This window comes from Argopecten irradians, chromosome 1 (assembly GCF_041381155.1).
Source record: "Argopecten irradians isolate NY chromosome 1, Ai_NY, whole genome shotgun sequence".
Lineage (NCBI taxonomy): Eukaryota > Metazoa > Mollusca > Bivalvia > Pectinida > Pectinidae > Argopecten > Argopecten irradians.
Window position 1 is genome coordinate 43014117 of NC_091134.1, and position 27478 is coordinate 43041594.

General features: G+C 34.5%; 1 protein-coding gene across 1 annotated transcript; it reads right to left on the reverse strand.

Annotated features, from left to right (window-relative positions):
• Nucleotides 1–951: 951 nt before the first annotated feature.
• LOC138328967 (synaptic vesicle glycoprotein 2C-like) lies at nucleotides 952–26921 on the reverse strand. The gene is made up of 13 exons (XM_069275673.1): nucleotides 26800–26921; nucleotides 19958–20106; nucleotides 13758–13802; nucleotides 13376–13537; nucleotides 12651–12813; nucleotides 12096–12217; nucleotides 10983–11140; nucleotides 10641–10721; nucleotides 10243–10347; nucleotides 9832–9920; nucleotides 9335–9558; nucleotides 4053–4212; nucleotides 952–3631 (listed from the first exon to the last, which is right to left on the reverse strand). The coding sequence occupies exons 2-13, from the start codon at nucleotides 20034–20036 to the stop codon at nucleotides 3448–3450; spliced, it is 1572 nt and encodes a 523-aa protein (XP_069131774.1). The 5' UTR covers nucleotides 20037–20106; nucleotides 26800–26921; the 3' UTR covers nucleotides 952–3447.
• Between the last annotated feature and the right edge of the window lie 557 nt (nucleotides 26922–27478).

Consider the following 27478-nt stretch of genomic DNA (forward strand, 5'->3'; position numbering starts at 1 on the left):
TATAAACCGTCCATCACAAGGGATTGGACCTTTATAAACCGTCCATAACAAAGAATAGCACCTGTATAAACAGTCCATAACAAAAAATAGCACCTGTATAAAACGTCCATCACTAAGAATAGCACCTGTACAAACCGTCCATCACAAAGAATAGGACCTGTATAAAGCGTCCATAACAAAAAATAGCACATGTATAAAACGTCCATCACAAAGAATAGGACCTGTGTAAAGCGTCCATCACAAAGAATAGGACCTGTATAAAGCGTCCATCACAAAGAATAGCACCTGTATAAAGCGTCCATCACAAAGAATGATACCTGTATAAACCGTCCATCACAAAGAATAGGACCTGTACAAACCGTCAATAGCAAAGAATAGGACCTGTACAAACCGTCCAGAGCAAAGAAAAGGACATGTATAAAGCGTCCATCACAAAGAATAGCACCTGTATAAACCGTCCATCACAAAGAATAGCACCTATACAAACCGTCCATAGCAAAGAATAGGACCTGTATAAAGCGTCCATCACAAAGAAAAGGACCTGTACAAACCGTTCATCACAAAGAATAGGACCTGTACAAACCGTCCATAGCAAAGAATAGGACCTGTACAAACCGTCCATAGCAAAGAATAAGACCTGTATAAACCGTCCATCAAAAAGAATATGACCTGTATAAACCGTCCATCACTAAGAATAGCACCTGTATAAACCGTCCATAACAAAGAATAGCACCTGTATAAACCGTCCATAACAGAGAAAAGGACCTGTATAAACCGTCCATCACAAAGGATTGGACCTTTATAAACAGTCCATAACAAAGAAAAGGACCTGTATAAACCGTCCATCACAAAGAACATGACCTGTATAAACTGTCAATAATGGATATGATCTGTATTAATGCTAGTCTTGAAATATCACTACAGGGTTCATTAAAGACACAGAAACACACATCAGGTTAAATATATGTATCAATTTATTTTATAAAAGTGTTTTATGCTTCAGTGATTGTGTTGTTTTTTTTTTAAAGTTTTTTATATAGAATATAAATCCTCAATTTCACAAAGGTGAGATAATCCAATATCACAGTCATTGTTGGTTTGGAGAGTTCCAGGGACTGTTCCTACACTACCAACACAGAGAATCCTTATGTACACTGATGAGGCACTTACAGACGTGGTGGTCATATGAGCACCATACAACAGCCATGTAAGAAACAGTCCAGTGGTTCTGATAGTGTATCTACAGATCTGAAAGAAACACCCTCCACAGTCCTGTCCCCATAGATAAATAAGTATAAATGATGCTTTAATAAGAAATATCTGGATCCTAACAAATTGGAATGTTTCAAACGAGATCTAAAAGACAAACTTACAATGTAAACCCTCCTTAAACACCATACCTGTATAGTGTCACATGTGAGGTTTGATACCACAGTAGAAGGTATAATAAAATTACATTTAGGATTATAATGACATAGAGGAAATGATTTACTGACAGCTTTCTGTGCTTTAGGATGTTATTTTAGGGAAAGTGAAACAAGAAGCCTATGAATGTTCACTGTCATCGTGAAACTTTGCAACACAAAATCATTTATACAAAGTGTAGATGGCAATGATATTGATTCCAATGAAAATCTTTGAGCAAACAATCAAAACTAATTCAAGTATGTCAGAATGAGTTCATGTAGGCAAATGAAAATTGAATCTATTGGGTAAATATGTGATTTTCAAGGTGGCAGCCATTATGATTTTGAACAGTTGAATCCCACTAGTACTGCTGCAACTTTAATACAAGTGTGAAATATATTTTGTTTTGGAAAACTTATATTGAATTTGAAAACTGTTACAAAATATTTGTTGCCATCAATCGTGTTTGCCATCTTGGATTAGAACCAACCTGAAAACGGTACTGTACTAAGGCCAAGTCAGTATCATTCCAATCAAGTTTCAGCTCAATCAAAAATATGAAACTGTAGAAGCTTGAAATGTGAAATATATGAACATCAAAGAGCTGATATCATTCAATGATGAATGAAGCACAATGACAAAAGGTCATCCTGACCCTTCTGATTTGATGACCTATAAAATGATGGCAAGCTTATTTGTCTTAATTTCTACATGTACTAGTGTACATGTACAGTGACATAATTAACCAAATACCGGACTAGAGCACCCCGGTAATAGAAGGTATAAAACAGTCATTTAAATCACAGCCACTGTAATAGAACACTTAAGTTATGTAAGACAGTTATACACACTTTTATCATACCTCCACACATAATATATAAATAGTGATTTTAAAAAAAAAATTGTTCAAAAAATTCTGTCAAAGAGAATAGTGATTATTAATATTTTGACTTATCACAAAATAAAACCATGTAGCAATGCAGTAAATTATTAAACATTTACCAACAAAACCTATATAACTGCGATGCCAAAAACAAAAAATTAACCTTAAAAGATTTAATATAGACCATACAGTGGATACAAATGACAGAATGAATTGAATGTTTCTTGTAAAATGCATAAAAAAATATCACAGAAAAGATTTATTCCAACAAAAATCAATCTATAGCTTTTCTCATTTCACCGTTAATTATTTATCATGACAAACAATCAAATTCACTCTCTTTTAACGTTTCAACCACAGTATCAATCTTCTTTCAACTAATCACAAAGTCTCTCTCTGACAACCTATCAGATCATTTAATCTGTTAACCAATCATCTCTCTTTGTATGATACAAATGCCACTATCTGATTTAAGTCACTCTCTGCCAACCACCTCGCAAACCAATGATGAAGTTTGTTATAAGCTACTAACATTGTATGCAAAATAATTCATTTTTATGGAAAGATCAGTTAAGTTATTTGCAATATAAAGTTTGTTAGAAAAATGTGCAAAATAATACAATTTTACTGAAAGATTATTCAAATTTTTTTAGGTATAAAGAAATGTGCAAACCCGAAAAAAATACATTTTTTTGTTTTACTTATTTGTACTTGAATCATAATGTGAAATTTAATACATACAAGTACATGTAATATAAAAAGCAGATATAAGATATGTTGAAAATACCAGGAAAATACTTACTGACAAAATACTTCTGCCTTGATAGAAAATCCTTACAATGAATCTGACATTGTATTTATGTCCTTAACACACACTGACCTAATTTCCCAGATCAGATAAAGATCATCCCCATAGGGGATACTATAGCCAGGTGAGGCTATGTTTATTAAACATTGCACTATCATTTCCCGTGGGGATACATACTTATGCAACAAAGGTCCATCAATGATGAGGAATAATTCAATAAGATTTGTAAAATTAGGACCTTTGAACTGATAGGGACTCAAAGTCATCTAAATAAATACTTTACAGATTTAAGGCATGACCTCACATACAGTTAGTATATATACATATACTTTAGTTTGAACACACCACGTCAGTGAATATCAACTTTGGTTGTATTAGGCAGTTTAAGGGAAGTAAGTCCACCCACGACCAAAAGTGCTGACACTAGTATCATAGGTACAGCACAGTGGACATCAACCAGTTCACCAAACGCTAGATTTCCCAGAATTGCACCTAACCTGCTGGCTGCTGAGGATAATCCCATAGCCGTTGATCTGTAAAACAAAATGGAACCAAGGATTAATCAGAAAGACTAGCTATAGGTGAATGGTCTTATCAGAGACTTGTGTCTGTCTTAATTGTGAGTAAAACTCCTGGACTTTTAATATAACAAGTATATAAACTATACAAATTAATAGATTTTTTTTTTTGATTTTTTTTGTCATACTGAAAATTTAAATTGAATGAAAAAAAAAAGAGTAAAAGCTGTCTCTAAAGACCATCCAAAGGACAAAAAAGATATGGTCTTTATATAGGCAAGTTGTCTATACACAAGTCGAATGTGTGTTAAAATGAAAGTGGTTCATCTTTAAACTTAAGTGGTCACAATATCATTACAGCTAAATATTAGCAGAAATAGAAGAATGTCCATGACATTTCATCATAGACTGAGGTAAATTCATAATTGGTACTTACCTGACTCCAGTGGGAAAGAGTTCTGCCTGAAGTACGTCTAAAGCATTCCATGCTAGTGTTGATATGAGTCCGAAGGCACAGGAGATTAATAGATTCTCCACCTTATTGTGGATCAGAGGAATGAAGAAGACGGCCAAACCTGAACCCAGCATTCCTGTCACTGTCAACACATACAATATCAGTAAATATAGGTAAACAGACTAGGATATTCACACTATTACACAGAGTAATACAAGAGCCCTATTCTTATAAACAGTTACCTGCTTCCTTTATCAATAGAGGATCTTACATGAGTGACTATGTGATATGAAATTTATCATTTATCATGAATTTTCCGACTTCCGTTCGGCAATAATCGTAACTTCTATGGCGACCAGTTTACTGCCGTTCTATCATAAGATTGCACGATTGTGTTACAGTACTAGTGTATCGACTCACTGTAGTAGATTACATCGTTACATGTTATAGGTGAAGCGTCTATGTAACATGCATTGTGATTGGCTGAGTGTGTATATGAATAAACTTTACACAACCTAATTGTACATCCCAGTTTAAAATCACAGGGACTTGTAACGTAGGTTGTGAGAAAGTCTGCTGTGTATACATGTGTACTATATACTATATAAAAGGACAAGGGAACCAACGACTCGCTTGGAAGAGGTACACCTGCCTCTACAAAAGTCGCCCGTATTCCGTCAAACATTGATAAATATGTACATATCTGACTGCATTTTCCACGTTCATAGTGAAATAAAGGTATGTTAATATATTATTTCGTGTTTGAAGTTGTGTTTTCCATGTCGAAAATTTATTTAAGAATATATTGGTATTAAATATGTACATATTTATCCATGTTTGACGGAATACGGGCGACTTTTGTAGAGGCAGGTGTACCTCTTCCAAGCGAGTCGTTGGTTCCCTTGTCCTTTTATATAGTATATAGTACACATGTATACACAGCAGACTTTCTCACAACCTACGTTACAAGTCCCTGTGTTTAAAATGGCCCCTATTTGTGCATTAGGGACGTTGTAGGTACGTCGAAACAATTACAAATGTTCAAATAGATAAACATCTGAAAAATTAATACCAGGTATTTGTAAAATAAAAGTATTACGCCGTAAAAATAAATCACGCTGATATATAGAATTCGCGCTGCAAAAATATACATGACTGTTTTGATACGGGGTGTTTTTTCCGTGGTACACCTTGTACATGTGACGAACTTGACGGACCTAGTTTCTTGAAATAGCTGTTGTAAATATATAAATAATATGATTGGAAAAAATCAAACATAGAAAGAGATAACACACAATCAGGTTATACTAGCTGTAGAAGAATACATAATATTAATTTAAACATAATAATACTGGTAATGAATAAATATGAAGGTCAAGAAGAAAGAATCTGCTAAAACATAACTGTTCAGTTTCACAATTATGGTAAGGTATATTAAAAATGTTAATTTAACTCTTAATTTGAACATTATACTGAATAATAAATGGTGGAAGTACCAAAAATCGTCGATCGCCAAGCTGTCAACACGTGCATATTATAAGTTACCGGTACATGTGTGTTTGCACATGTGTACATGTACGTTAGGCTACTATTTTGATCTCTCGCTAAAAATGCGCCAAAAGTAGAAGCCGTCCTCAACCGATCATATGTCGACGTGTCAAAGCCACGAACCGATCTAAAAGTACGCGAAAGGGTACAGAAAATGTACAATGATTGGGTGTCATATGGAAATATATATCTAAAGCCGTCGGCGTTGGTAAATCCACCTGTCGAAACATTGCAAATTTGTACGAGGAACAGCATGGTTCTCTGCTTCCACGTGTTCGGCCTATCAAGACACTAACAAAGGTCAGTGAAGAAGTTGTTAAATTCGTTGAATATCAGAAGGAAATAAAACAAAGTATTTATGGTCGTGAGAGAGAAACTTATTGGGGCAAACGTGTGTACTTGTATGTACAATGTAAATGAAAATGTGCCTGCTCTGTCGCAGGTGAGTAAATGTTAACAAATAGTCTTGAACAACGTGGACTAAATCTTGTCTTCCAACCACCATACTCTCCTCATTACAGTGTTGCCAAGTACATATTTCATCCATGAAATCCAGGCTTCGTAAAAATCCGTCATATTCATCCGAGTTCACAGAATTAGCTATCATGTGCATTGACGGCCTGTCTGACATTCCTAGTTCGGAACTAAGTCGCTATATTATGGACTGAGTGGTTATGTTTGAGATTAGGCCTAACATAAAACAGAGAAATCTCTGGTAAAAAGAACTGTTTTATATTTCGTATTTCACTGGAAAAATAGTGTTCTGTTCGCCATAAAAAGTCAAAACGAATGGCAGGCTAAACAGCTTTATTGTGTACACACGTTTTTTCTCTTCTATTTTTAGATCAACTCAGCCAATCACAATGCGTGTTACATAAACACTTCACCGGTAACATGTAGCGATGTAATCTACTACAGTGAGTCGATACACTAGAACTGTAACACAATCGTGCAATCTTATGATAGAACGGCAGTAAAATGAAGGCATGTTTACATGTATCGACTTTCAACAACTGCTGTTCCAAAGTTATTAAAACAAGAGGCCCATGGGCCTTAACGGTCACCTGAGTTAGAATATATAATGAAACAAATAATAAAACAAATTAAAGACATAAAAACACTATATGCTCTATTGCTGGGCCTTGAAGTTGGTCAGTGATTTATAAATTTGACCTTTTTAGACTATGAAGAGTATTTGCTTCCATCAAACCTGTGAACTTAGAGGTATTTTTTGAAATTTTAATCAATTTGACCCTGTTTGGTCCTGCCCCTCTGGTCCCCCAGGGGGTCATCGAGGACGGATATGGATGTTAAAATGCTATATCTTAGGCTAATAATTCTAATCAAGTTTGACTAATTTCCTACGAAAATTGGGCAAATAATGTTCACAAATATGTTTTTCCTATATAAACTATAGTAAACTTTACCCCTCCCCAGGGGGTAACGTGAGACCCCAAGGTCATATAATTCACAGTTTTTATAAAACACCTGAAGACCTTTCCATCTATAATTATTTGATTCTACTATATCCAGAATTTTAGAAGATTTTTGAAGTTTTAGCCTATTTGACCCTTTTTTAGCCCCGCCCCTCTGCCCCCTGGGGGTCGGCCAGGACCAATGTGGATATGATATTAAAATGCTATCTCAGGCTAATAATTCTAACCAAGTTTGACTCATTTCCTATGAAAATTGAGCAAAAAATGCTCATTAATGTGTTTTTCCTATATAAACTATAGTAAACTTGACCCCCTCCCCAAGGGGAAACAGGAGATCCCAGGGTCATATAATTTACAATTTTTATAAACAAACTTTAAGACCTTTTCATCTATAAAGTGTATTTGATTATACCATTTCCAGAATTTTAAAAGAATATTTTTGAAGTTTTAGCCTATTTGACCTTTTTTGGCCCCGTCCCTCTGCCCCCAGGGGGTTGGCCTGGACCAATATGGATATATTATTAAAATGCTATCTCAGGCTAATAATTCTAACTAAGTTTGACTCGTTTCCAATGAAAATGGAGCAAAACATGCTCATAAATGTGTTTTCCCTATATAAACTATACCATAGTAAACTTGACCCCCTCCCCAGGGGGAAATGTGAGACCCCAGGGTCATATAATTCACAATTTTTGTAAAGGACCTTAACACCTTTCTATTTATGAAAAGTATTTGATTCTACCATTTCCAGAATTTCAGAAGATAATTTTTGAAGTTTTAGCCTATTTGACCCTTTTTAAGCCCCGCCCCTCTGCCTCAGGGGGTCGGCAAGAACCAATGTGGATATGATATTAAAATGCTATCTCAGGCTAATAATTCTAACCAAGTTTGACTCGTTTCCAATGAAAATTGAGCAAAAAATGCTCATAAATGTGTTTTCCCTATATAAACTATAGTAAACTTGACCCCCTCCCCAGGGGGAAACGTGAGACCCCAGGGTCATATAATTCACAATATTTGTAAAGGACCTTAAGACCTTTCTATTTATGAAAAGTATTTGATTCTACCATTTCCAGAATTTCAGAAGAAGATTTTTGAAGTTTTAGCCTATTTGACCCCTTTTGACCCCGCCCCTAAGGCCCCTGGGGGTCAGTCATAGAAAATTTGTTAATAGGATTAAATGGCCATCTCATACTGATAATTCTGACAACATTTGACTCATTTCCTATTACAAATGACCAAATAATGCGCAAAAATGTGTTTTCTCAATATAAAGTATAATAAACTTAACCCCCTCCCCAGGGGGAAACTAGAGACCCTAGGGTCATATAATTCACAATTTTTGTAAAGGACCTTAAGACCTTTCTATCTATGAAGAGTATTTGATTCTACCACATCTGTGAGTAGAGAAGAAGATTTTTGAAATTTTACTCAATTTTACCCCTTTTGGCCCCTCCCACAGCCCCCTGGGGGGTGGGGACCATATAATTCACAATTTTGATTGGCCTTATGCCTTAGAAGGTTTGTGCAAAATTTCATTGAAATTGCTTCAGCAGTTTTGGAGAAGAAGTTGAAAATGTAAATTGTTTACGGACATACGACGGACGACGGACGACGCACGACGACGGACAAAAGGCGATTAGAATAGGTCACTTGAGACTTCGTCTCAGGTGACCTAAAAAACTTATAAATATTCTTTAATATATCTTAATTTCAACTACATATACAAATACTAACAATATCGGAGTCAATTTAACTTGAATTTTTGTTGATAGTTACGTATAGTGTGGCTTTAATAGTAATATATGCAAAACTTTAAATTTCTGCTTTATATAGTAGAAATCCGGCTCAGATATGATATTTCCGTCGACTGAAACAATCATGCGATGTCATATATATATTATGACGTCAAAACTACAAGTAACGTCATAATAGTGTTATTACACATGTGTCTTACGATATTTAGGACATGGTCATATGACATGGCTGGACAGGCCAGTTATGTGATAAAGAGTATTAAAGGTTATCATGTCTGGATCTTGGTTGACCTGTGGCCATGGAAGGTTTCTGTAATTTCAAGTAATATTTTTCAATGATTTCATAAAAAAAGTTAAAAAATTGTAAATGGTTTATGAATGTATGACATCAGATGAAAGGCAATTTATTAAAATATGCCACTAAAATCTTTGTCTCAGGTGACTTATAACTACCCACAGAACACCGACTGTAAACCTAGCAGTAGGCAGAGTCCTGTAAGCTGTGATCCAGTGACATACTAACCTAATATTGCCTTGCGACCCAGTTTGTCCATGAGGAATATGGTGAATAAGTTTCCAGGCAGGTTAGACAGAGCTGTGAGGAAGCCTGACTGATACGTCCAGTTATCAGGTATGGTACAGCTCTGGTCCGTGGAATTTGTCTCCTTTATATGGTCACACGGCGATCCACCATATTTTTCTACGCGAGAAAACAGCTCTGGAAACCACATCCATAGTCCGTAGTATCTGACACAGAAAATCTTCTATTATTAAAGCGATAGTCAATGAAAGTATTTCTTTCTTTGATTTTAAATTAATGTCAGACATTTGAATAAATTGATTTTACTTTCAACAATATAAAAGCAAAATCAATTTTTCTATATCTCAAAATGGATTTGGTAGCTTTGAAAGATCGACTCCCTGCTCAAGGATGCATTAACCATATAAACGTCAACTGAATAGCACAAGGGAGGTAACTTGTTAATTAGTTTGATGGCAGAGCTAGAACTAAGTATTTACCCAAAACTGATGGTGAACGAAACTGTGAGTATAATAATAGTGGAGCGACGAAGAGGGGAACGAAGGAGCTCATATGTTGTGTTTAGTAACTGAAACAAAGATTATAATTAATTATTATCCATGGGCAAAACCATCATCTAGGTCCATAAAGTATTCTGTTGGACTTTTGAACAATATCAATTACTGGTTACATTTTTTTAAGCTGTAATTTCTTATATATTTGAAATTTTCTGTTCATTGGAAACAAAGTTTAGCAAGATCTTTTTAACATGTTCTTGTCCAGTTAGAAGTTCAAATTATAATAACTTTATAACTTATAAAGCATGCTTAAATTCAGACACCCCATTTGACATTTCAGGTGGAGTCTCATACATGACACTTCTGATGGAAATATCTCTGAAATTGAATTACCTGAGTTATAGACCTTGAACCACATGTCTTGGTGATATTCTTGTGGGCATTCGATCGATGAGCAGAGTCGGATTTGTTATCTGATGATAGTACAATGGTCTCAACCTAATAAAACATCACATTAGTTAATAAATGCTTTACTGTGACAGAGCAAAATCGATAAATCACATTTAGTCAAGTATTCTGGATATGCATAATCCAGAGTTGTCTATCCCTTCAAGTAGGTTTGATTGAAATGTCATGTGTTTGTGAGCGTAACATCATATTTTTTTTAGAGAAAACGACATAAATTTCACTCACAAATCAATGATGTCACAATGGATACCTACTCACAAGGGGGATAACTTTAGAAAAGACAGAATATGCTACTAAGACAAGATACAGTAACAGATACTTACATCATAAGGCAAAATAGCATGGGGATTATTGACTTCGTAAACTTTTTTTAGCACTGCAGCAGCCTGCTCATCTTTACCAACCTGCAATGTAGAAAATATATGATGAAAGCGTATATGCATAACCTAAACAGCTTTTCACTTTTAAAATGTAATAGTTACAGCAGTTTAATTATTTTGTAGACATCTTAAAGTTATTAGCTTACTATCAATACTACACTTATCATAACTTCCTGAATAAACTTTCAATGCAAAATTTTGAATTCATGGACATCACTATTTCCTATATTGGTGGTTTTCAAGCTAAATTGAGTAGCACTTTAAAATCCCTGACAGAACACTTACACTAAGTAGGAATTTTGGACTCTCGGGCATCAAGAAGAAAAGTGCAGCTGAAGATAGACTGGGAAATGTACAGATTGCAATAAAGATTCTCCAACTGTCATAGGTAAAATCTGGTGAGGAATAGCCAATGTCCAGAGGGACAATGATCCACGCCAAACCTAAAACAACAACATAGGCAACATCAAACTCAGAACCCATGGTGATACAAGGTTTAGATTTCAAACACAGTTACCATGGTGATACAAACATAAAACAATAACCATTGTGACACAAACATAAAGTAGTTACCATGGTGACACACACATAGAACACACACATTAAACCCACAATCAGATTCCTAAGGAAGCTACATAGGAAATTTGAGACAGATCCCTTGAGTACTTTCTGAGAAATAGCAGTAACAAACTTCAAGTACCAAAATCCAAGATGGCTGCCTGTTGGTCATCTCCAAACTTCAACTAATGAAATCCAAGATGGCGGCTGATTCGGCCATCTTGTTGACTGATCAGTCCCAAAATGCAATATGCAGAACTAGGACCCTAGAGGAACCTACAAATGCAATATGCAGAACTAGGACCCTAGAGGAACCTACAAATGGTATGTAAGACAGATCCTTTCAGTACGTTTGAGAAATAGTGATACTCGAACTATCAAAATCTAAGATGACTGCCTGTTGACCATCTTATTGACTGATTGGTCCCAAAATAAAATATAAACAACTATAGGTCCTAGGGAAACCTACATATGAAACTAGAGAAAGATTCCTTCAGTATTTACTGAGAAATAGCGATTACAAGAATTGCAAATGGGCAGACAGATGGACCACGGATGAAAGGCAATATGAATAGACCATCATCTGATGATGGTGGGATAAAATGTTCAAAATGTGAAAATTAACAGTTACCAAGGTAATGCAAACATAATATTGATATTATTACAATAACTGAATTTAATTACCATGGTAAAAATACATCTGCCACAGCTGTGACACAACTAAACACAGTACATCCACAACTTATGGCCATGGTAATAATAAAAACAACATTAAAAAGAATATTTAATATTGGGCAAGTTATTTCATTTCCCAACAGAAATTCAATGCATCAGAATTACCTGCTGCAATAATGTTACCAAACATCCAGAATGTAGCTAGGACACTGATCATAGTTCCTCGTCTGTCTTTTGGCTGGAACTCGGTGAAGTATGAAAAGATTACAGGAATACTTCCCCCAACACTGAAACAGATCATACAGATGTCAGTAAGCATAGAATACCATAACAAAAGAATAATAGGGACAAAGTGATTAGTGTATTTAGAGGCAACCTTTTGTTATTATGGACATACATGCATAACAAGGAAAAGTTACAAATTGTTATTATTTTTATAATCATTTCAAATATTCAATGAAATTACTTCAATTAAATTTTGAACTATACTTTTATTTTCTTATATCATTTAAAGAATCAGATACAGATGTGTGGGTTTGGGTTTCTCTAATTCAACAGACAGCTATTTAAAGACATACATAGTTAGAAGATGGACGAAAAGTGTAGTAACCAGAGAAAAACATAAGCCTACAGTCAGAACCTGGCACTGACCCATGTGGGGTTTTTGAACTAATTGGTACAGTTGTATGGTGGGCTAAGGTCAGTAATTAGCTTCATTACCCTATCCCACTGATCAGCCTCATCAATAAGAACACCCAGAATCTTTGACAGAAACTTGAGGAAAGTGCTCCGAGGCCATTGACAGTGAGTGAGCCTAGTAAGATCTGTCTCCGACCGAAATGGTCTGCCAGGGATCCCCAGCCATAACCACCTATCATCATCCCTAGAAATAAAATGATTAATAAATAGAGGATCTTACAAGCGTCGTAAAGTGTGGCTATATGTAATATGAAATTTATCAACCAAGTTCAATGATTTGATTTGTCATGACCCATACATTATAGAAATACAAGTAAAATCCAGCTGGACTGTTATGCTGGTTGTTTCAGTGGAGTTGTTATTTCGCAGTTTTAAGGGATTTAAGGGCTTTATGGCTGCGAAAATTGTATCCATGAAAAAGGAAAAATGGACTAATTATATACTCTTAGAACCAAATCGCAAATTATTAAACCGTAAAAATATAATTTTCTCGCTTTTAATCCAAATCGCTAATATTTTAATTTGAGAAATGAATTGACTATACTGCATACAGTATATATTAAGAAAATGATAAGTAATAATGACGCAGTGTCTGAAAGTGACTGTGGATTTTCTATAGACAATCAGTCTACAGAAAAATAAAACGTACTCTATGGCCCCAGTCATTTTTTCATAGACCTGTTTTATTATCACATATTGTTACCAAAGTAAATGAAAGAAGACTACCTTAACTTTTGTGGACTTACCAACAAATATGATGGAGTTGAGCCATCCCTTGTCGTTAGAAGTGAGATTTAGATCACACTGGGCTGCTGGTAAAACAAAGGAGATGGAGAGGACTTCAATGGCGTCACTAGACACGGCCCATCCACACAAAGCCAGCACCAGATAGTGAAACTTTCCATAGCCTGGTTACAAAACACATAGGAGTATACACCATGTCATTAGAACCTGAATATGCTAAGAAAACTTTCTACTATGGCTTGTAAAATTCTGACTTCAAATCATGGCATTTAATTGTCTCCCAGCATCTACAGATATCTGAGTTTCTGTATATTTTAATTCTCACAAGCATTATGTCCATGAGCATCAAAAGCATCAATGCAAAATAGTGTATACTCTACAAACCTGTTTTGGTTATTGCCTCCTCGTAAGTAGTTACATACAGGTTCTCTGTAAAATAAAACATGCAAGTTTTTAGATGGATTTTATAAAAATTGTATAAAATACATGCATACATACTAAACACTTACAATCATAATTAAAATTTGTACCTAATCTTTATTTGATAATGCTGATAGAAAAAGTAGACATGCACACTGTATAGAAAACTTTTGTACTGTGTAATATACTTTTATACTGAATACTAGAATATAAGAAATCATTTGATGTTGTAAGTTTACAAAGTTCTTGTGCTTCTATAGAACTGGAACCTGATGAGTATTTAAAGTGCTACTGATCAGTTTCACCTCCTTCCATAGTAACACACAATACTATATAGGACACACTGACACGAACACCAACAGGTGTTGACATAACAATACATCTCTTCAACATCCATGTACAGTGTATATGATGATAATCAGTAAATATGTATGAATGCCATGGTCTAGATCTGGTAGTTACTATAACAAGTCAAATCTGAGCCAATCTGTGTTTATATAAATACATATGCCTGTATACGGTTGACCTACTTCACAAAAACTTTGTATTTTATTTACCACAGGCTTTGACTCCTATGCCATATATAGTATTTTACATACCCGTATATAATATAGATGTGATATATATATTAATGTAGCATGTACTTGTAATGGATAACAAAAATTTAACAAAAGAGTCGGATAATAATTTGTCCCACAGCTGTTACTGCTCATCAGAGTAAGTTTTTTAATTAAATTAATCTATGACAAAATTGATAAATATACTACATGTATTTTAGCTATGAAGCATTAAGTTTAGCTGTAGGAAGTCATTTCTAAACCTTTACTTAATACTTGTTATATGTCTTCAAAATTTAACTTTCTACTTTTTTTATTCATAATTTTTGGTGATTTATCATCACCTGATGAAGCATTTGGGACAATTTAAGCACAGTCGAAGCACCAATTGAAATTAGTTTTTTTTTTTATCTGAAATAAATTGGTTCTAATGAAATATATATACATGTACATTGTAGTTAGTATATCCCTGTGACATGCATGCTGATGTCCAATACAGCCAGTTTGTGCAAAGCTAAAAATAACTTGCTCTCTTCTATACACATTGGTGGTAGCTATACATGTCTTGTAGCCTTACCACAAACTGACATCAGTAGAGTAAGGCAATTTTTGTTGTATAAGGAAAATGAAAATAGCACTAACAAGTAGATCTGAAAAATCATATAACTGATCATATAAACGATAGTTATGTTAGAAAATTAACTCCAGTGATCATGTATTTTTCCTTTAATACAAATTATTTACCAATCCTATACAATTGTGATATGTTTTTATTATGTATATATTCACAGCTAGACAAACGGCTGTGGCCAAACATATACCAGATATGATATATTTGCATGCAATTTGTATAACATACATGTCTTGTAGTGTAGTGTTCTGTATATAAACTTCTCTAAATTGTTTCTCTAAAACAAAGAGTTCCATAAAACACATCTGGACCTAATTATAGGTTAATAAAAAGAATTACTGAACACAAGCTGAATATCCATAGTGAAAACTGACAAGCTTAAATCTGATATTTATTGATAGCTTAATGATAGCAGATCAAGCAGCCATCTCCAATTTCAGACTGACACTGATACTAGGCCATGGCTCAATACCATTTCAGACAGATTTCCACTCAACCTCTCCCGCCTCCCTTTGAAATGAATGTATTGCCTGTGGTGGATGCCTGGGTGATGGTTTTGGGAGGCTGTTGTATGTTGGTGTAGTGTCTTCATGTAATAGTGGTATCTTGTATGTTTTATAAAAGCACACTGTCATTAATATTGATCATGATCAGCACATTGAATTTTTATGCAGAGGCAGTTTAGAGTTACTACAACTTTTTTATCAACACTCTAGTGGAGGCTTCAGCCTTCGGCCTAACAGGGCCGGGGCAAACACTCAACTTGAGGCCAAATTGAGGCAGTAAAATGTAGTAGCCAGTAGCCTTCACCTCTGGGTTCAAGTTGGAAACACACCTAAGACACTTGTGAGGTACTGATCAAATGTCAGTGCTTTTTCTTCAGGTACTCCAACGCTAGCCTTCCTCTAACCTGGCATATCTTTATGATCAGGGTTACTAATGGGGACATACATTCAATCAGGTGTCAATATCATTACCTATGGGCCCCGTAGTACACATTAACATACAATGACTATGATTTATAAACAAAGAAACTCCAAACAGTATTACTTGTCTTCCCAAACAATTTTAATGTGATAAAAGTTTCATCAACATGTTTAGTCGAGTATCTACATATATAAGTTCTCTGTGATCACAGCCAATGAGAAGCCTATGACTCATCAGCAATCAAAAACATGTTATCAAACAAACCCATAACTGCCATATCTGGTTATGGTATCTCTAGTATTAAATATATACATTTGCAATTTACAGAGTTATCTGCCCTTTGGTAGGTATTAATTGTAATATAATGTTTAAACGAGTTTCTACCACAATAGGGGGTGTTATTCAACTCTCATGACATTGAATAAACACTGCAGCTGTTGATTAACAATTTGTTTATACCACACGTGGTATAAACTCTGTACGCATTCTGATTGGCTGACACGATGAACTTTGACCGAACTACTTCTTTCCCAGTGTCACGTCATCATTGTCACCGTCATCAATAATCGATTGACGTCATTCTATGTTGTGATGGCCGCTTGACGTCCAAAACTGCTGTTGGAAAGCGTATGCGCCGTGGTCATTGTGTCATAATACGTGACGTTTTCATACATGTTAAATTGACCTTTATTACTAATTATACATCTTGCCGGACAAGAATTTTACTGCTGAGTTTCGTAGTTTTAACGTTTATGAACGTTTATCTTGACGGTAATGGCTTGATGATTATCTGGCGGGAAATAGACGATGCCATGTCGTGCGAATGCTTTTACATGTATACATGTAGTCCGACATTGAGTTTTATTTTCTGGAAGCAATTTTGAAGATTTGAACTCAATAAGACGTTAAATGAGTATTTTTTGACCCTAAAGATTAGAAGAATTTGATATCGACGGATTCTTTATCAAACGATGACTTTTGAATACTAATTAGAGTCTTTTTGCTGATGAAAATATTACTACACCTTATTTGCATATCTCGGTAAATACATGTTACCGTATCCCTGCCGTATTTCTATCGGCTAAAACCGAATATTATTGTGGTAGAAACAGGTCACACTACTCGTGGTTGTTGAATATTGAATTTATTCCACACTCGTAAGTTATTTTTTAAAAGTTACAAAAGACACTCGCTAATTAAAGCTCGTGTCTTTTGTAACTTTTAAAAAATAACTCAATCGTGTGGAATAAATTCAATATTCAACAACCACTCATTGTGTAACCTCTATGTAACTTCGTATTATTTAGAAAAAAACAACACAATTTTCACTTACAAAATAATGATGTCATAATCAGTATACCTATCAATACACTAAGACAGCTGAATTGCTATTTCATCAAGTGCTCCATTCCTTATAGAATTTTTATTTACTGTGGCAGCTATGTAATATAATGAATACTCTTGGTTTTAACTTAGAATTCTTCAATACCATTGTAACATACTGACATGCACATATATACATATATACTTATATTCTTTTCTCTGTTATTTATTTATGTTGATTATCTCGTTTCAATATTCAATAATCGACTATTATCTTGGAACAAATGAAAGTGACCATCTGTCACCTATCATTATTTAGTTACATAATATATTACTTTAATTGCTAAATATAACGGTCGAGCCACACATACCATAAGGCAATTTAATTAGACATCTATATGTATTCATTTGTATATACAGTCTTCTATATTTATCTTTGATAATGAATATAGACAGATGGATAATTATCAATCTAATTGAATTGAATTTTCATTATATCTACTCCATAAACAATGTTGTGGAATTTCCAGAGTAAATATATATAATGGACATCAAATTTTACTTAAATTGAATATTTATCATTAAGGAAATCCAGCAGCACACATTATCTAAAGAACAACCGTACCTATTCAAATTATGAAAGTTGAATACATTGTATTTTGTCATTTAATTGCTTTTTGTTTTTAACTGAACAGGTCGAAGAATAGAAAAATAAGTCGAAAATTGATTTCATTCCGCAAATAGAAGTTGGATGCATATAAACAAAATCAGCCACATCTATGAAAGATAACTATATATCCACTCTATGATTTTGATGCAGTCTGTATAATGTAATTGTTAATAATTCATACATATTTCTCTTACAGTAATCAAAGTCAACCATTATTCTAATATTTTTGTTTCATTTCCAATGTGCATTAAGTTTATTATTTGTTATAATTCAGAATAATTGATTAGTAAATGTATGTGATCAAAATTATAAACACGTGGAACTGTTCAAACATTTTATCATTCAAACTGATGCATATCTAGCTATAGAAATTCCAGCACTTGACCTATGGACTATTTCAAGTATGAGACTTTTAAAAGTGCTAATCCCCAATTCAAGTAGTCTTCAAGCATTGACCTTATATTCAATTAACCCTCCTGTTCAAACTATGGTTGAACAAAGTTGATCATCGTGTGGCTGCATAGCTTATACCCATAATTATTAATTTGAGCACAACGGTTACCGTTTATTTCTGTAAATAGCAATTAAAACGTCACAATATCAAATTGCTATTCCTATATAATTCTATCATTAGAAGACAACAACGATAAAATTTTGAAATAATTCTTATTTACTCAAATTACTATTGGCTCTAACCAATTTTCATATATGATAGTTTATACTTTCATAAATGAAGATCAATATAGGTGCAGGCAAAGGTTAATAAATATGAGATGTGTGCTATATACATGTGATATGGGTCAACAAGTGCGAGATGTGCTTCTACATTTGTGATATTGGTCAATAAATGTGAGATGTGTGCTATATACATGTGATATTGGTCAATAAATGTAAGATGTGTGCTATATGCATGTGATATTGGTCAATAAATTTGAGATGTGTGCTATATACATGTGATATTGGTCAATAAATGCGAGATGTGTGCTATATACATGTGATATTGGTCAATAAATGTGAGATGTGTGCTATATACGTGTGATATTGGTCAATAAATGTGAGATGTGTGCTATATACATGTGATATGGGCATTATGGGTCAATAAATGTGAGATGTTTGTTAAGTGATATGGCTCTAGTCTGGCTGAATAAATATGAAATGTGTGTTATGTGAAATGGGTCAATAAATGTGAAATGTGTGTTTTGTGAAAAGGGTCAATAAATGTGAAATTTGTGTTATGTGAAATGGGTCAATAAATGTGAAATGTGTGTAATGTGAAATGGGTCAATAAATGTGAAATATGTGTTATGTGAAATGGGTCAATAAATGTGTGTTATGTGAAATGGGTTAATAAATGTGAAATGTGTGTTATGTGAAATGAGTCAATATGCAAAATATGTGTTATGTGAAATTGGTCAATAAATGTGAAATGGGTGTTTTGTGAAATGGATCAATAAATGTGAGATATGGGCTAATTAAAGTGCTATCGGGAAAATATGGCCAGAAGGCTGAAGCAACGTTGTTTTTTTTTATAAAAGCAAATGCTAAGCTGTTTAAAATGATGCACCACTCCAGATAAAATTTAGTGGTCTGTAAAAAACAGAAAATAGTGATGAATTAAATTGATTTAAAGTCTCCACATGTTCTTTGCTTGTAATGAAACTTTAAGCTTTATAGCAATAGAGAAAGCTACCAGGTACATTGTACTTAGAAAATTTGAGAAAGATTTACAGTAAAACCTGCCTTAGCGACACCCTCAATATAAAGACAATGCACTTGCCCGATAAGAATTGTGTGCGATTGATTTTTGCAAATTTCGTGATGAAGGTAAGTTCGCAACAGTTTAACTTAGAGTGTTGATATCTCCAATAATTATGTTTAAAGGCATTTCTTTTTTATTTTAAATTTGCAGAATTAAATATTCACAAGTATACATCCTGTACTTTGAAATGGAAACCTCAAAATTTTAGTAGTCATGAAATTGAGTTTACAGTAGCTAAGATAATTAAAACTACACATGCAAGCCATATAATGACTGTAACAGTTCTAGTATACTCACGTTGTCCTCTGTCTTCAGTACTATCCATCAGACGGGACCGCTCATTAGAAGGTATCTCATTATCATCCATCATTATCATTAATTGTAAGACTGAAATATACCTGGGGAATCTTTTACTGATCCAGCTAGTTCCATATCAGGATCACAACCTACAACAGATACATACAACATAGTAAATATAAGCATTGAACATCTTCCATTTGGCATTCATAGCCAATATCGCGCTTCATGGAATTTGCTACTGTCCCATTGGCATTCATATTGGCTATGAATGCAAACTGAAAAAGATATTCAATGCTACATAATTTTTAAAGAATATTTTGCTGGATACAGAACCTGGGTTGATCAGTGTTTGAGGGCGAACAGGTTTTTAAAGGAGGGAGTAATGCAGCAAAATTTAGTTGTAATAATTAATGCATATTATTATACCTCACTTTCATTTAGAATGTTCTGATTGGATCAAACTTGATAACATGACATTGAATAAGTTAGATGTTTCCCCGGAATTGGAAGGAGAGGGAAATAACCCCAGGGAAATAACCCCTTTGAAGCTCGCCACGTTATCGGAAGTTGACGTCATCTGCAACGTCAACCAACAATAGCAACGCTGTTGCTCTCTTTTTTTTACAGCTGGACTAATTTAGCAACGTTATTGTTGGGAAATATCTTCGTGAGTTATTTTACCAGAGATTTTTTCTTTTAGTTTTGTTTAGCATAATAAAATAATTTTGTCCCTATATGTTTGGATACATATTGAATTATCTCCGTGGAAATGATTATTTTCTCTCAGGCATTGCCCTCAAGAAAAATAATTCTTTCCAAGGAGACAATTCTAGAAGTATCCCTCCACAGAGGGCAATAATTGTATATTAAGGATGTTCCGAACAGTCATCGAATGCGTCGATCGTTCGGACCTCCTTGAGTCAATGAGTGCATTCGGAACTGCACATGAAAACTCTTTTGTGACTAAGATTATGAAGAATAGCGATCTATATGTTATCTGTCTAACGATATATTACCTTTTAACGTTTTAATCAGGATAGTATAGTTGATAAACGAAGTATTTGTCGATATTGTACTTAGTTCGGTTTGCCGAAAGCTTGATACTGGGTGAAAATTTAAGTTTGTACTGAAGGTGTAGGACCTAGTTTCGACAAACTAGAAAAAAATGATATCGTCATATATCATTGAATTTGGCTAGGCTAATATAACATGAAGCTACATGTATCTTTTGAGAAGCAAATTACACAACTCATACAAACGGACTGATATATATATGCCAATATGGTCTTGTACTGAATAAAATGAGATTTCATAACAATCAAGTGATTAAAACATTTTCTGTTTGACTCCATTAAACTGTGAATATTTGACACTTAATATACATGTATTTTAAGGGAGATGCATTATTAAATCAAGATACTCCAATTTTGCCGAGTAATCCTCTAGTATAAAACTACAGAAATATTTTCATCTCTACATTGCCCCAGCCCTGCTTTTTGTCCAATTTGTACAAGTCAGTATATTTCATGAATAGGTAGATGTCTATATGTATCATGTTTAGCTAATGATAAATATGATCTTCAATAAGCATAACATGTTCAATAAAAAAGACTTTATTTACTGTACGATAAGACATAAACTGTATATATAGATGATGCATGTATTTCCTGTTTTGAGAAAATGCATGGAAGTACTCATTCAGTTGATTAAATACTATCTTACGAAAAAGTACATGTAAGCTAGTGTCAACAACAGTATTATATCTGTGATATAGAAACTAAAAATGTACATGTAGGCATAGACTAATTATTTTCCTGTCTACAGTAATCAGCTGAACGTAGATCAAGGATTCAGAATAAGAGATTTTTTTTCTTAGGCATACACTTGCATTTGCAGTACAGGTAATCTTGAGGATCCAAAAATCTGTTTTAGTTTACTTTGAATAATAAATAAATATCTACATGTATTAGATATGCAGATAAATCTCCTCAAAACAACATACGAAGACATACAGTTGTGTACGAGGACATCAATTATATTGACATTTTTGTGATCAAGTTGAAGTTATCAACTTAGATCGTTGTAACGTAGACGCTTTTCAACGCTACAATTTTGGCATCAAATTCAAATTTATGCTTGAATATCTGCCTCAAACGACTATAGAAGCTAAGATTTCTTGACGATGGAAAGATAGATTTTGATAAAATATTTTTCTGCTAAAACAATATAAAATCATGGATTATCTAACGGGTAATTGAAGTGGAATCTTTACACGGAATTTTCAATAATCATTTTTCAGATATTATATCCAGGCAAAATAATGACTTAATTGTGCCATTTCTTAGCTTTGTATATCATCAAATCGTTGGCATCGTGACATAAAACAGTTACAACAATTTATATTATCAGACTATTACACATTATAATGTTGAATTTATAAGATGTTTTTTACAACAAGAGGCCCAAAGGGCCTTAACGGTCATCTGACTACCTTGACAATAGTAAAATTAATTATATATAGTGTCACTTTGTCAGGATCATGTCAGGATAATTTTCAATTTCTTACAACAAATTTTATTTCAAACAAGAGGCCCAAGGGCCTTAACATATAGGAAATTACTTAGATATAGTGTCATGGTAGTCATCTTCGATTTGGGATCAACCAGAGATGTAACAATACTTTGTCGGGACCATGTCAGGATCATTTCATGTAAGTTTCAGCCAAATCCCACCGGTAGAACTTGAGAAGAAGTTCAAAATGTGTTTTCAAGATGGCGGTTGTGGCGGCCATCTTGGATTTAGGATCGACCCGAAAAATAACAACACTTTTTCGGGACCGTGTCAGGATAATTTCATGCAAGTTTCAGCCAAATCCCAAAGGTAGAACTTGAGAAGAAGTTCAAAATGTGTTTTCAAGATGGCGGCTGTGGCGGCCATCTTGGATTTCGGATTGACCCGAAAAATAACAACACTTTGTCGGGACCATGTCAGGATCATTTCATGCAAGTTTCAGCCAAATCCCAAAGGTAGAACTTGAGAAGAAGTTCAAAATGTGTTTTCAAGATGGCGGCTGTGGCGGCCATCTTGGATTTCGGATCGACCCGAAAAATACTAACACTTTGTCGGGACCATGTCAGGATCATTTCATGCAAGTTTCAGTCAAATCGCACCGGTAGAACTTGAGAAGAAGTTCAAAATGTGTTTTCAAGATGGTGGCTGTGGCCGCCATCTTGGATTTCAGATCGACCCGAAAAATAACAACACTTTGTCGGGACCATGTAAGGATCATTTCATGCAAGTTTCAGCCAAATCCCACTGGTAGAACTTGAGAAGAAGTTCAAAATGTGTTTTCAAGATGGCGGTTGTGACGGCCATGTTGGATTTCAGATCGACCCGAAAAATAACAACACTTTGTCGGGACCGTGTCAGGATCATTTCATGCAAGTTTCAGCCAAATCCCACTGGTAGAACTTGAGAAGAAGTTCAAAATGTGTTTTCAAGATGGCGGCTGTGGCGGCCATCTTGGATTTCGGATTGACCCGAAAAATAACAACACTTTGTCAGGACCATGTCAGGATCATTTCATGCAAGTTTCAGCCAAATCCCAAAGGTAGAACTTGAGAAGAAGTTCAAAATGTGTTTTCAAGATGGCGGCTGTGGCGGCCATGTTGGATTTCGGATCGACCCGAAAAATAACAACACTTTGTCGGGACCGTGTCAGGATCATTTCATGCAAGTTTCAGCCAAATCCCACCGGTAGAACTTGAGAAGAAGTTCAAAATGTGTTTTCAAGATAGCGGCTGTGGCGGCCATGTTGGATTTCAGATCGACCCAAAAAATAACAACACTTTGTCGGAACCGTGTCAGGATCATTTCATGCAAGTTTAAGCCAAATCCCACTGGTAGAACTTGAGAAGAAGTTCAAAATGTGTTTTCAAGATGGCGGCTGTGGCGGCCATCTTGGATTTCGGATCGACCTGAAAAATAACAACACTTTGTCGGGACCATGTCAGGATCATTTCATGCAAGTTTCAGCCAAATCCCACTGGTAGAACTTGAGAAGAAGTTCAAAATGTGTTTTCAAGATGGCGGTTGTGGCGGCCATGTTGGATTTCAGATCGACCCGAAAAATAACAACACTTTGTTGGGACCGTGTCAGGATCATTTCATGCAAGTTTCAGCCAAATCCCACTGGTAGAACTTGAGAAGAAGTTCAAAATGTGTTTTCAAGATGACGGCTCTCTGGCGGCCATCTTGGATTTCGGATTGACCCGAAAAATAACAACACTTTGTTGGGACCGTGTCAGGATCATTTCATGCAAGTTTCAGCCAAATCCCACCGGTAGAACTTGAGAAGAAGTTCAAAATGTGTTTTCAAGATAGCGGCTGTGGCGGCCATCTTGGATTTCAGATCGACCCAAAAAATAACAACACTTTGTCGGAACCGTGTCAGGATCATTTCATGCAAGTTTAAGCCAAATCCCACTGGTAGAACTTGAGAAGAAGTTCAAAATGTGTTTTCAAGATGGCGGCTGTGGCGGCCATCTTGGATTTCGGATCGACCCGAAAAATAACAACACTTTGTCGGGACCGTGTCAGGAACATTTCATGCAAGTTTCAGCCAAATCCCACTGGTAGAACTTGAGAAGAAGTTCAAAATGTGAAAAAGTTTATAAGACGGCGCACGTTTTTATACTGACCCTTCGGGTCAATGATAAAAATACTGCTCGATTTTTGTTCTAATATATAATTGTGAAAAAGGTCATTTTTAGGGGGTAGGGGTATAGAAAGGCTAATTACCGGTACTCAAAAATTCCACGGTCAATTTTTTTTTATATTCTTTCATTATAACACATATAACTGTCTTATTATGTGGACAAAAAATAAAGAAAATTAAACAACACAATTTTTTGAAATTAGGTATTTAAGTTGGAATTCAAATGCGAAAATTGATCCTTTTTAGGCCTCATCTATACGCATTCACGTAAAAAAATCACAATTAATGTATTTGTAAGAGTGGAAATGACATTGAGGTCATTGATAGTCATATAAACTTACATATTAAAGATAAAATCAAAGTACTCAAAGTACTGCAAATACAACGCAGCAGAAACAGAAAAATAGAATGAAATCAAATGAATTTCCAAATCAAAATATATCAACCATATTATAAAGACTTTAATATCAATTATTTCAAGAACATTCAACTGATCACAGAAAATGCATATGTTATGTTTGACATTTTTCTTAATTAAAGTTCCTACATGAAAATTAAAAAGAAAACAAAAGTCTTCATTAAAATGAGTTTTTATCCTTAATACACTCTTGTTTCTTATGTTGCATATACACTTATTTTGGTAAAACCATGTACATATGAGGGCAGCCTTATAAGTTATTTTGCCTTTACCTCAGATCTGTGTTTAACATTCATTTAAAAACATTATTTTAAAGTACACAAAAAGGGCATATGATTAGTTTACTTTAAAACTCTTATGTCTATAAGCCTTAGATAGTAAGTCCAATTTGAATTATCATTAACAGAGATTATGTAAGTTGGACAGAGGAGTCACCAGCAGGCAACAGTTGACCTAGATGGGCTGTGTATTATATAACACTCTGTGTATTCTATACACACTCTGTTTTACCAATCAGAAGGTAGTCTTCCGATGACTACTGATTGTTCCAAAGGAATATTATTCAATGAATAGGAAATTTATGAATGGAAGTTTATGAATGAAATGGTTCAAGAGGTCACCACTAGATGTCATTGTAGGGCAAGTCCAACTCAGTCCTACACATCAATAGTAAACCGGATAGCATTAATACAAACGCTAGTCGCATTGTATTAAAAATGTTGTTTGTAATATTTCAGTCAATAACCAAGCTTCGAAGATAAATGTGTAAAATTGTATTTTGAGAAAAACAGACGGTAAAATATGGTAATTGAGAGTACAATATTACCAAAACCACTTGGTCAAATTTCAAATAAAAGCCTTAATAAACAGTTTATCAACTAATCTTTCAGTCAGCAAATTTTAAATAAAATTAAACAAGGTGAAATTTTTAGGCCTAACTGTATGGAACCACCTTAATACATGAACAGTTACCTTCTACAATTTAAATTGGCCTAGAGGGAATTCCCCTTTAGAGATGTGACCCATTAAGTTCGGGGTCGTGGGTTCAACTGTATAAAACTTATTGATATATATACATGTATCATATAATGCAGCTGCATCAAATCAGTTCCCGTTCAGGTCCATTCAATTTTTACATTTGTATAGCCATTGTTATATTGTTGTAAATACGCTGCACTGTAATATTCTATCAGTGACCACTTTTCCGGTCTCTTTTTCGCTACAACAACAGCTAGGCCTAATCATTAATTTTTCAAATGACCTGGGTCTAAATTCAATCGAGGCTATAACAAGGTTGAAAAATGTAAGACTTTTTGCATAACACACACTGACACAGAAAACTGACCAAAGCTTACTGTATACAAACGATGATAAATACAAACCGATACTGTAACATTGTAAGCTTAGAAATAGTATTACTAATCAAACACACAAAGACGTAGACATACTTTTTTTTACAAAATAGTTTATCTACGTCAGAAGTTTTTAAGGACGCGTTGCAAGATACGTTACATATAAGCTCGAGGTCGATAATTAGAACTGTCAATCACTGTTAAGTTTTGTTTTGTATTTTTTAGTTTCTCCGATACAAAACAAGACACTAGTGACTATAGTACTCATATACCTAGATTCGACCATACATCCCAACCAGTAAAATATCCGTACGCTAAACAGAATTTGGGATACCAGGACACATCTATTTACCTTTCGACCAAAAGCAAGCACAGCTGAGTTTCTTCAACGTCAAATCATATGATCAGGGTCGATGAACTTATGATGTAAACGTGTTCTCCCTGCAAGACCTCTAGCTACCTTGATTTTGAAAGTTATAATAAGATGGTCGGTTTCCGGAGAATTTATTTCCGTCAATTAAATAAAAAGCGCAATATGACATGATATCATAGAAAATAACAAAAAAATAATCTACAATGTAAAAAAACACCAAGTAATTTGAAATTAAGCCTGAGCATAATCAATAATTTCTTGAACTTTGTCAAAAATTCATCATCTCTGTTTTTCATATTATTCTCCATAGGAAAGCATTACGGATTTTAGGAAGCGCTCCTTCAGATATTTTGTAACTGTAACTAAAAAATAAAATATGTAAAAATATTAAATATGCATAGGGAAATAATTGCAGTTACGAAACACGTACATGTAGTTTACAGTTTATAGTGTACATGTACGTCATATATCATGTAGACCACTACATAGAGCACGGGCATTTGCAGACCAAAACATAATCGCTATGTTACAGAGCTCTGGTAGTGGTAATAAGAGATTTAAATAGACTTCATTTGGCTATCTAAATCTCTGTGGTACATGCAATTAATAAAGCCATAGATCATACATAAACTGTTATATATGCAATGTGGCTATTTGG

What these genes read in the sequence shown, in the direction of transcription:
- LOC138328967 (XM_069275673.1), bottom strand. Translation starts at nt 20,036, where the DNA reads ATGATAATGATGGATGATAATGAGATACCTTCTAATGAGCGGTCCCGT. An exon ending in ATGCTATTTTGCCTTATGAT is followed by an intron (nt 10,348 to 10,640) that starts GTAAGTATCTGT and finishes ATGTTTTATTAG; the next exon opens with GTTGAGACCATTGTACTATC. An exon ending in CTCTTTCCCACTGGAGTCAG is followed by an intron (nt 3,632 to 4,052) that starts GTAAGTACCAAT and finishes TTTGTTTTACAG; the next exon opens with ATCAACGGCTATGGGATTAT.